We start from the raw sequence: 11,819 nt of genomic DNA on the forward strand, positions 1-11,819 counted from the left end.
AGACATTGAGGTCAGGCTGACAGGCCTAGAGTTTCCCGGGGGTGTCTTATAATATCATAATTATTATATGTCTGTATAATAATTATATTGCAAAATACAGAAAATTATATTATAGAATTATAGTTATGATTCTAATGTTATATAAGTATATATAATACATAACATTATTTCTTGCTTATATAAATCTATAAAAGATACGTATAAATGTCTATAAAATATTCCAATTTAGGCTTTAAACAATCCCAGTCCTGTTTATAACTCAGAGCTATCCAGCAAATAAAAAAATGGAAGGAAAACAGCAGAAGAAATTTAAAAATCCTAGACAGACACTTCCTAGATTTACACCAATGGGACAGTCTCAGCCCAGAGTGCAAAACAAAACAAAGTATTTCAATCATTTCTAAAAACATATTATTTAAGGCCATTTACTGCCCAGAAGTCCCATTTAAAATGTGCTTTATACAGTACAAGCTTTCCTGGGCTGCTGTTTATCTCTCAGCTAATCAGTACAGGACCTGGCATGTTCCCAAGTGCATCTGTGTGAAAAATATGTGGCTCTGGGCACACTTTCCTTAACTGTCAGCTGTCAGCTAACATGGGGCTAACCCCAGATCCTCCAAGATGTTCTCTCCCATCAGGAGTTAAGCACTGCTTACCCTTTGCTGCCATTTACATCAGCACTGTCAGCCTGAGAAAATATCCAGTACAAGTCCCGTGTTTCCCCCACTATTACCTCACAGATTCCCCATTTCCACTTCAAATTGCATTTGCAGCTTAAACTGATGTGGACCTGTCAAAGGAGGGAAGGAAGAGGAGGATTCTTGTCAATGCTACTGACTTGCTAAGGATGTTTTCCAGAGAATCTGCTGCTCTGTTGAGTGGCTCTTCCTGCCCAACCATCTTGGCTACAATGGAGTTCTGCCGGTCATTGTTGAGGATGACTGTGGTCTGAGGGACAACGCTAGGAGACAAAAAGCAGAGAGGAGAACAGAATGTAAAGGAGCAAAAACCTTATAAATAACACACTGACACAGCTTGATGGGTTAAATAGCCCAGAGATGGCCTCAGAGCCTTCCCCCTTCCTCAGCATCGTCGTCACGGATCTAACGCTAATGCTGGTGATCCATCGAGCTTGACACCTACACCATTTCAGGTCCTTTGAGCTGTTCAGAGGATGGATGGATGGCTTCAGAGGAATTATGGAAAAGACCAGGACCCCTAGCAAAGCAATCAAGAATTCATCAATTCAAGACAGACAGGAGGAAGTCTGTAAATCACAGCTCCCGAGTGCCACAAAAGTGCTTATTTGAAGAGTCTGAGTGAGCATTTTCTGAGGTAGTACAGCCAACTGAGGTGGTAATACAGCAGGTTTAGTAGGAACTCCTAGGAAAAAGAAAATTTGAAAGCATTTATTGCAAAATTGGATGATGAGCTTGGTTAAAAGGCATGTGTGGTCTTCCAGGGCAGGGGCTTGAGAAGGGCAGGGGATGAGAGCACCAACAGGGCCTGAGTGTTACTTTATATAAAAACAAGACTAAGTTATTTCTTTCAACAGGGCCTGAGTGTTACTTCATATAAAAACAAGACTAAGTTATTTCTTGCTTGCATTTCACATCTAAAAAAATCTGAAAAGAAACAACAGAAAAGCATTTCAGTGTGTGAGAAACCAGGAAACCTTCTCTGTCACTCATGATGACAACGTAAGAAGGAAGTAAGTAATGCTAAGCCTACACTATGCTGTAAAAGTAAATATGAAGTGTCTCCACATGCAGATTGTCATTTATCTGTCTTCAGAGATTACTAACATTATTCCCACACCATTACTCAGTATCTGAGGTGTGGGTTTGATAGTTCAGACTGTTCCTGCTGTGCTCATGGTGCGCTTCAGAGAACACTTGTGCTTCAGTGACAGAGGAGGCTTTCCTCTTCAGTTCCCTCTAGTCCACTCTTGCTTTTACTGATCCAACATCTCAGACATGACTGATGGACATTTATTTTTCCTAACTGTATTCCTTGGCTAATTCTTCAAACACAAATTAAACAAATCTGATGACAGAAACTGTGTTTACTTGAGCTAAACAGAGCACATGCTCAGCTTGAACATTCATGTGTCTACATAAGACCTGAAGCACTAAATTACCCATTGTTAAGGCTCAGGGAAAGCTCAGAACCTGTCAAGGGCTAACAGAGAACTGCTCTCAACTTTGGCACAGACAAAATGGGTGACCACAGGTTTTCTGGCTACAAAAAGCCCTAGGGCCTAATGCCCTGCCTCCCTCTTACAGTAACAGCATCTGTTGCTAGCAACATATGGGATTCCTCATGGACTGCCAACGAGCTGCTGGACTGCAAACCTGGAGAAGCTCTGGAAGATGTTTGGCTAAGGACAGACAAGTACAGACTGTACTAGAGCTCTTCGTGTGCACGTGAGGCTCAGAGTTTAGTAAGCAATACATGGGGGTGTCTTTTGGTTTCCTTTGGTTGCTGCTGAGAGTATCAGAGTTCCGGATGCTTTCTCAGTCACCTTTTCAAACTCTTCTCCATTATCAAAGGGAAAAACACCTACCTATTTTTCACTTAATAAGAGAAAAGGCAACTTCTGTTTGTTTTCTCAATGCCAGCACTGAACATCTTACACAAACCCACCAAACCCCTGAGAAAGCAGTGCCACGTGGCAGTGCTGGCAGCCTCCGGTCCAGCAGTAATGTGTGTTCTCCTTACACTTCCCAAACTGTCCAAACAGCTCCACTGGAAGTTTCTACAGGCCAGTTTCAAGTGTTCAAGTATTTTACACTTGCTTTCAGACACTGTTCTTTATCAGCATCTTCTTTGCAATCACTTCTGAATGCCTGTTTAAAATGTCACTTACCAAAGCTTATTTTTAATGAAGACTCTGAATAATTAATTTCAACTGGACAGATAAATGCAATAAAATTACATTTAGAAAGTCCTTAAAGTTCTGCTCTTATTAAGTTTATATTTGAAAAAAAAGTCTTAGCACTAAAAATTGGCATAAAATAAGGAAGAAGTTGGGGGGGTTGCTTTTTTTAGGAATGTTTGATTCTATGAAGTTGCTCAATTCTTTCTCAGTCTTAAAGAAGGAATTTCTTCTGTTTAATGCTTAACTCCTGAAGAATGGGGCTGTCAAAGATGTCTACATGAGGGACAGGAGGAGGAGGAGGAGAAGGGGAAGAAGAAGGAGAAGGAGAAAGAAACATTCCCATAGCAAACATCCTAAATGTCAACCAGGAAACTAAGATTCTGGTCCATGTTCTGTGTAGAACAAAAACGGATAAAGAATTTCTTGCAAATCCTGACAATGTGGCATCACTGAGGCAGATATTTTTCAGGGCTGATGCTGTAACACTTGAGCAGTTCCTTAACTGGGAGAAAAAGAAACAATTGAGACGAGCAGAGAAAGGCCTCACTGTGCTTGAAAATGGGTTTCACAGGGTTGTTTTAGACTGCAATTTGTACATGGGAAAAATGGATATCCACAGGATTCCCTGCAGATCACAGAATCACTTAGGTTGGAAAAGAGCTCTGAGATCAAGGAAAACCTGTGACCCATCACCACCTTGTCAGCCAGACCAGAGCACTGAGTGCCACATCCAGTCGTTCCTTGAACACCTCCAGGGATGGTGACTCCACCACCTCCCTGAGCAGCACATTCCAATGCCTGACAGCCCTTTCCATGAAGAAATTCCTCCTGATGTCCAACCTGAACCTCCCCTGGCACAGCTTGAGGCCATTTCCTCTTGCTCCCTGGGAACAGAGCCTGACTCCACCTGGTTGCACCTCCTGTCAGGGAGCTATAGAGAGAAATAGGGAATTTGCTTCCCGTTGACTTCCCTGTGAAGTGTCCTAGTCTCTGTTTCCAGATTTCTTTAGAAATCTGCTGAATGTACACAAAACTAAACATGAAGTCTGCCTAAAATCAAAATACTGGGCCAACCTGACAAAAATCCATCAGTGGAATTCATTAAACTCTCTACAGCCAAGTGCATCCACATACAGGATTATTTCACTATCTTTTTTCGGCCTGTCCATCTCTCACTGAAGATTAAACAACTTTAATCATTCCTTATGGACTAAAACACAGAGAAGGTCACAAAGAAGGGGAAGAGAAGCTTCTGATATTCACTCAGCTCCAAAGTGATGCAATTCTTTCTATGAGAGCTGCCAGCACTCATGGAGAAGATGGAAGGAAAATATTCCGGGGGTCAGGGGGAGTGTTCCACAAACCCAGAGTGTCTGCACAGCCTTCAGAACTTTCCACTTGTGCTCACATATTCCTTTCCCCATAAGCATTAGGACTTGGAGAGACTGGAGCTGCAATTTGCCTGTTCTTGGACACAACCAAGTAAAACAATTTAAATTCATGGAATCTACATATTGGGGGATTTTTTAATGCAATTACTGAATAATCTGCTAAATTACGGGTGAAAACATCTCTTACAAAATAAACACATCAATTAATGATTTTTTTGTGTTCGTTTATCATATTTTAGCCTCTTATTTTTCTGTTAAATACAAAAGGGCATTCTATATTTTGCATAAGACAATTTCTGCCAAAGGTCATTTTCAGTCTGGAAAACGTGTGAGTCAGATATGATCGTTAATCTTAATGGTTGGGGTTCCCTTGCCAGTAACCCGCCAATCACACAGAATGCAGCCAATGACACCACACAACTCTTGGCAACATCAGGACCATCTTCTCCTCCTCTTCCCAGATGAGCTTTGCATTCAGAGGCAAAAGGAAATAACTGATGTTTCTACCTTCCACAAGGTACAGGGTCAAAAGTGTTTCTCCAAATGAGTGAAAATTACTTGTGGAAAACCTTGGAGCAAAATTTTCAGACAAGTTCTTGTTCTCTGAGACACACTCACATGGACCAGTTGATGGTGCAGCAGAGGAGATGGGAAGGCAGGAGCTGGAGTTCCTGCTGGCAGACTCGTCATGCTGAAGGTCTCCAGCCAAACACAGCCCTAAGGAAAGCAAGTCTGAGAAAGAGACCTTGAACACTGGTATTTTCCAGCTTGCTGCTGGGGATGGACACAAAGACCTAAATGCAGAGCTCACACATGTGTGGGAGCTCTAGAGGAATAGCACAATTAGACCCACCACAAAGCAAATCTAAATGTTGTTCAGATTACATAGAAAATAAAGTTTTAGAAGGGTGGTGTTTGTCTTATTATTTTTTCTGTTTTATCTTTCACTAGCACTCGTGTTCAGCTGTAGGAACAGCCACTCTTTGCATCTTTCCATCTCTGTTTAGGAAGATAATGTTAAAATGCTCCTTCCTCCTGATGGCCACCTGCTTCCTTTGCCTTCTGCACACACAGTTAAGTATCCTCTATCCAAACAGGAATGAGAAAACTGACTAATGACTTTACACTGAAATATACATGAACAAAACCACAAATTGGCAAATATACAAAATTACATTGGATTTATGCCCAAAAAAATAATGCAGCTCATTAAGAAAGCAACTTGCCAACAACCACACCATTCCCCAAGCAGGTGGGCCACCTGCTGCAGGACTCAAGGCTGTGTGGGCACCTCAACAGTTAAAGTTTTCATGTCCCTGAACTAGTCATAGCCAATTGCCAAAAAAGCAGCAGTGCCATCCATCATTCTCAGCAAGAGTTCAAACATCAAAAATTATCTTTGGATGCTCTGCCTCCGGAGCATCAGCCCAGAGCAGACATTATGAGGCAGCCCTAACGATGAGGGCCTACAAGCCAAAGTACACCAGGCCTCGCTGAGCTGAGACCTGAGACAGCTCTAATCAATTTATCAAAGAGATAAAGCAAATGAGGATTTATTAAAACACACTGTTAGCAGTTTATGAACAGTCAACATCCAATTTTCAGCTCAAGTACGAGCCAGACATTTCCCAAGCTGTAAAATACATCTCTGTGGTTTATTTCTTACCTACAGAGGAGCCTCTGAGTTGGCTGAGAGTCACCAAGACATCAATTAGCAGCTTTAAAATCAACTTTAACAATTCTAAAAGCTGTTAGAATCTGTGGTGGATTATTCTGTTCTGAGAAAAGCTAAACCCCGCTGGGCAATATCCATTTCCAAGGAGTTCACCAACTAACCAACAGCCAGGTAAGGCCACAAGGGACCCAAAACCCACCACTCAAAAAGCCAAACTTGTTACTTCAGGGATTTTACCACACCTCTATGGGTGCACAAGCAACTTCATACCCTGTTTTAAAGCCTGGAGAAGAGAAGGCTCAGGGGAGACCTTATCCCCCTCTACAACTCCCTGACAGGAGGTTGGAGTCAGGTGGGGGTTGGTCTCTTCTCCCAGGCAACCAGCAGGAGGACAAGAGGGCACAGACTCAAGCTCTGCCAGGGGAGGTTTAGGTTGGATATTAGGAAGAGATTTTTTTATGGAAAGAGTAATCAGGCATTGGAATGGGCTGCCTGGGGAGGTGGTGGATTCACCATCCCTGGAGGTTTTCAAGATGAGACTGGATGTGGCACTTAGTGCCATGGGCAAGTAACCACGGTAGGGTTGGACTCAATGATCCCTGATGTCTCGTCTCTTCAGGCTGATTCTATGATTCTATGAAAAGAAGTAAAATTCAAAATTTCTTATTTTGAACACAACTGAAACTCTGAAAAAATTAAATGCACATTGACACAGTCTCCAAAGAATCTTTTTGCCTTAAATAAATACACAAAACCAGCATAAAATAGCACATCCAGGCTATGTGTGACATCACTAGGATTGAAAAATACTATACTAGAAATGGCATTAATTATTACTCTTCTACTTTTGACTGTGGACACGAAAAGGGCAGATCATGACTGAACTAACAGGTTAATCCAAGCCTTTTTGAAGATAAATGTACTCCTAACAATACAACAGCAAAGATATCTTGTTTTCAGACAGTATAGAAAGGAATTTACAGTTATTACCCTTCTTTGAGCCTTAACTTCCTGAACCAGATAAGTAGCAGCACTGCAGCCACTGGAGATTGCATTCAGTATGAAATGAGAGAGGCTGAACATGTTCCTGTGAGTGACATTATTTACTAAAATAGAAATTGCTGCAAGTTTAGACAACACTACGAAACAAAAGACTTTGAATCCTTCATTATACAATTAGCTGTTTCTGGACTGTTTTCCTAGTTTTGTTATAACTTCTAATATCAGCTTCAGTGTGACTGAAGCCCTGAAAGCTTGGGGGAAAGGAAGAGGTGTTATAAATTGGCTTTCAACATGCTAATTACAGTGAATGAAGAGAACAAACTGCAAAGAAATACAACATCAGGTTTCTGCAAACAGCACTCAGCTCTTGCAGAGTGGTCTGTAAATCATTTCCATCAGGAAACCCTGGGTTTCTTGCCTTTCCTAACTCCCCAGCCAGTTCTGCGCACTTGTCACCACACACACGTTCAGCTAGAAAGGCCAAGGATGCCTGTGCTCTAAGGGCTGGGGCTGAACCTTTCATTTCCAGATCCCCTGAAGGCATGTGGAAGAAATACCACTCTTCACTTGGTACAAAGAACACAATTTCATAAGTTATTAGGAGCAGATTTCCTGCCTCATACTCCACCCTGTGCTATGGAACAAAGAGATTCAGCTAAAGATATGCAAAAATGTACAGTTCCTCAAAAAGGAAAAAATTCTCTTTGGACAGACATTCAGATTCCAAACTGTGTGTTTTTTACATCTGAAAATGTATCACTTAAATGGCATCTGCTGCCAAATAAAGCAGATGGAGGAGTGGCTCTTTGCCATCTTACCAACCTTGCTGAGGCCTTGAGAGATGTTATAGAGTCATAAAGGTTGGAAAAGACCTGTAAGTTCATCAAGTCCTACAGTTTAGGCTGTTTCATCCTTGGGAAGCTCTGAATCCATCTATTTATTGCTCTTTTCCATGCTGCATAAAGCAAAACTGCGACTTCCCAGAAACACGGTAATTTCTTTTAAAACAATATTATGTTTAAATTGCTATAAATTTAAATCATTGCATTATTTTCCACAAGCAGCAAGACAAGTTGTTTTTGAGACTTTTAAACAATGGGATTAGTGCTACTTTAATCTGCTGCAAACTGGTAGGTGATTATTTTGGAACACAACCTAAATCTCTGTCATTTCCAAGGCAGATGAAACCTTGTCCCTTTAATCACTAATTGATTATCTGTTCTCCTCTTCATTCCTACCTTTTGTTGCACTCACAGAATTAAATTGGAAGAGGGAAATTTAGATGCGATATCAGGACGAAGTTTTCCCTGTGAGGGTGGTGAGACACTGGCACAGGTTGCCCAGGGAGGCTGTGGCTGCCCCAACCCTGGCAGTGTTCAAAGCCAGGCTGGATAAAGCCTTGAGCAACCTGCTCTGGTGGGAGGTGTCCCTGCCCAGGGCAGGGGGTTGGGGCTGATGATCTCTAAGCTCCATTCCAACCCCTTACCATACTATGGTTCTATGAAATACTTAGCTCAGAGGAGAAGTTTCCAGGGAGTGCTCTCACTGCTGGATGTTCAAGCTTCCAGAGACTGCAACATTTAAAGCAGTTAGATCTTCAAGGCTAGAACTCAACAGAATACCTAAGGCTTTTCTGCCCCCTTCTGTTTAGTGCATGCTTGATAAATTACTGCTTAAAACACGGAATATGTAACATCTGCTTTCACAGCTCAGTGCTCAGCTTGGAATATATTCCTATTTTTAGAGTTTCACTAAACTATAATCCCATTTTACAACATTCATGAAGTAGAACCTGTCCATTTTCATTACATACAGTAACTGTTTTCACTGTTTATTTAGGCAAGAGGAAAGGCCTGAGCCATGTGAAGGTGTTTGGCCTGAATCAAATTCCCAGTCATGCACCTTTGCATTTACTCCTTGACTGGAATTCCTGGCTGTTCTCATAGAGCCACAGAATTAAACGTTCTGTTTTCCTTGGAATTCATCTCATATAGCCTTATGGGATTTAGCAGGGGGATAGGTTAACCCACATTTTAATACTACTATAATTGGTTTTAAATGTTCTTAGACACTAATTAGACTAGTAATGTCCCCCTAATCAGTGTATAAACTCAAAGTCTGTTTGATTCCACATATTCCTCTTCTTCCTTCCCAGAAACACTTCAAGGATGTTGATTCTAAAACGAAACTAAGAGGATTCACTGAGGTCTCACATGCAGAGCCAGGTGTTTCAGCTAAGTGGGAACAAAGTGTTTACCCACAAGTGGTTCAAAGTGCATACAAGTTACTTCTGACCCTTCAAACCTCCCAAATCCAGGAGTTCACATTTACCATGGGCTAAGAGTAACAACCAGGAAAATTTACTGTACAATTATCTGGCAAAGAGGAAATATCAAACTTTGTGCACATCTGAAACTTTTGTCTAAAACCTGAAGAAACTTTATTACCCAAGACTTGATTTTCTATTCCCTTTAAGAATTTCAAATTAAGATTATTTCAAGCATTTTAAGCCTCACAGGCACATTTTAAACACAAGCACCACAGTTACAAAGTATCCATTTCCCAGACACAAGTTGTCAGCTGCTACTTGCTAGGCTCTCCCTCCAACCATTGGGCTATTAGAAACCATACTTCATTAGAAATCATTAACTTGAGAAAAACTGGACTTGGGAGAACGAATCCACAGTTCAAACCTTGGTCAGTCTGAAGAGGTTTAGAGATTAGGTCCCACCCCATACATGCAGGAATTACTCAACTCTGCAGAACACAGACGAAATGTTGGCATTAACTGTTATTTCAATCCCATAACTGACCTTGCACTCCCACTCTAAACATTGTCTGGGAGTCCTACATTGCTGCTCAATTTATCAACTCCCAACACTTGGCTCCCCAATATCTTAGTGCAACAATAATGGAATGTGAAATTCCAAGGAGAACAGTGCTGAAAAAGCTGCTCAAATCCAAGATGTCTCTTCTTAGTCCTGTGTGGAGTTTAGCTCCAAAGAACCCTAACAATCAGTCAATATTTTCAACCTAGAGTTGTATGGATCATAAATGTAATGGATCACACAAGTGCACTGAATTCCTGATTTCTACATAGAATCCATGAAGGTGAAATGAAAATCAGTAAATCTCAAGAGGCTGAGGCTGACAAGATTTTTAGGAGACTTTGGAAAACACTGTCATGTTTTTCAGGGAATCAGAGCTGTCAAGTTGTGTTGGTTCTTTTTCATAGCACAGCCAAAGAAACTAACACTATCCAGACTAAGGAAAGAGGGGCTGACAGCTAATCAAGGAACTCCTTTAACTCATTGGTTCTCTTTCATAAACTGAATTTTTGAATGCAAGACAGAACTTTAATTTTCAGATAAACTTGTCTACTGCACCTCAAGAAGGTATTTCGGGGTTCATCTACCCATTTAGATATTTCAAGCTCTCCTGGACTGAAATGCTGCTCATTGCTGCATTAGGAGGTGACAGTCACTAAATTCCTTCATGCAAGAAAACCATAGCAAACATATTTCACACATCCAACCTGAAAACAGAGCACGAGAGTGAGTATGTTCATACACAAATGTATGTGTAGGAAACCCGCTGATCTCTGCATCAGAACTGAAACCAGAGGCCCCAAAAGGTCTGAGAAGTAGCAGCTTTACGGGTCAATCAATGCAATCATAAATGGCACCTCAAATTCTGTTTCCCATAGTCAAAACTCCACTTTACCAATCATTTTTGTCAAAAACATCCATATTTTGCTGATATTCATGTGCTTTTTAAAAATCTTGAGATTCTAAACAGAATCTTGAAATTCCTAAACAGATTTTTTAACTTTAAATGTAAATATATTACATGTTTATAAATATATTTTATATAAATATGGCAAAACTAATTTCTTTGTAATTATTATTATTATAGACTTCATTATTACTAATGATAAATGTAAAGAACTGAAATTTATTTAGAAGATTAACATAATTTATCTAAGTTTAAATTCTGCTTAAATCCTCTACAGTCACCAGGTTTTCATGATGATCTTTACATTGTGCTAACACTGACTCTGTTCCCCAGTTGTGAGTATAACCAGAATGAACAGAGAGAAAACAGACCCCAGACAACTGGGCCATTTTCCTGCAGCCACTTCCATGCCCAGACATAAATAGCCTGGACTGGCAGGACTCCTCCCCAGACAAGAACTTGGATTGGGTGAAGCTGCTGAAGGGACACCTGGATTGGGAATGTCAATGTTTGCTCGCAGCAGCACTGACTGGTGGTTGATAATTTATGGATCCCAGAGGCTCCATCCAAAGCAGTGACAAAGGTCCATCTGTGGTTGTGTCAAGGACTCTCAGATTTCAAGCTTTGCACTAAAAGTGCTGCTGGATGAGGCCCCAGGAAAGGATCTCGGCTGAGACACACTGAAGGATAAATAAACCTGGTTTGCTAAGAGTGACAGGAATTGCTGAAAACCTGGTGAACTCCAAAGCTTCTCCAAGTGAAACCTTTACAATACACTGTGAGTAACACCCCAAATGCTGACTCCATCTGCAGCACTCCCTCTCACCCCCAAAACACAGCACTGAGCTGAGCTGTCTCCAGGACTGGATCTGCTTCAAGGGAAATGTTTGTTCAGGCCCAGAGTTCAGTGCATGAGCTCAGGCTCTCAGCAGGCTGAGTAATGTACCTGCAACTGGAAAATAAACCATTCCCATACATCTTACAGGATCCTATGTTCCTCAATCCAGGCTTTGTTTCAAAGTGACTGCTTTCAATAAATAAATTAAAATACTCCTGCAAAATGAGGGGTTTCAGACCTAAAGAGGAGCTGCCCAGAAGGCAGGAGTAGCTCTTAACTTCCGTGAAAGGCAGCAGG

The 11,819-nt window shown here is 41.2% G+C and overlaps 1 protein-coding gene across 1 annotated transcript in view; it reads right to left on the reverse strand.

Moving 5' to 3' along the window:
- Positions 1–834: 834 nt before the first annotated feature.
- LOC103802726 (protein BANP-like) overlaps positions 835–11,819 on the reverse strand; it is a gene marked incomplete at its 3' end in the record, with an annotated part of 17,627 nt that continues 6,642 nt past the window's right edge. Inside the window, exon 4 of the mRNA XM_009075247.1 lies at positions 835–961. Within this exon, the coding sequence (XP_009073495.1) occupies positions 835–961 (127 nt within the window). The remainder of the gene's footprint in view (positions 962–11,819) is intronic.

This window comes from Acanthisitta chloris, unplaced genomic scaffold, assembly GCF_000695815.1.
Source record: "Acanthisitta chloris isolate BGI_N310 unplaced genomic scaffold, ASM69581v1 scaffold7175, whole genome shotgun sequence".
NCBI lineage: Eukaryota > Metazoa > Chordata > Aves > Passeriformes > Acanthisittidae > Acanthisitta > Acanthisitta chloris.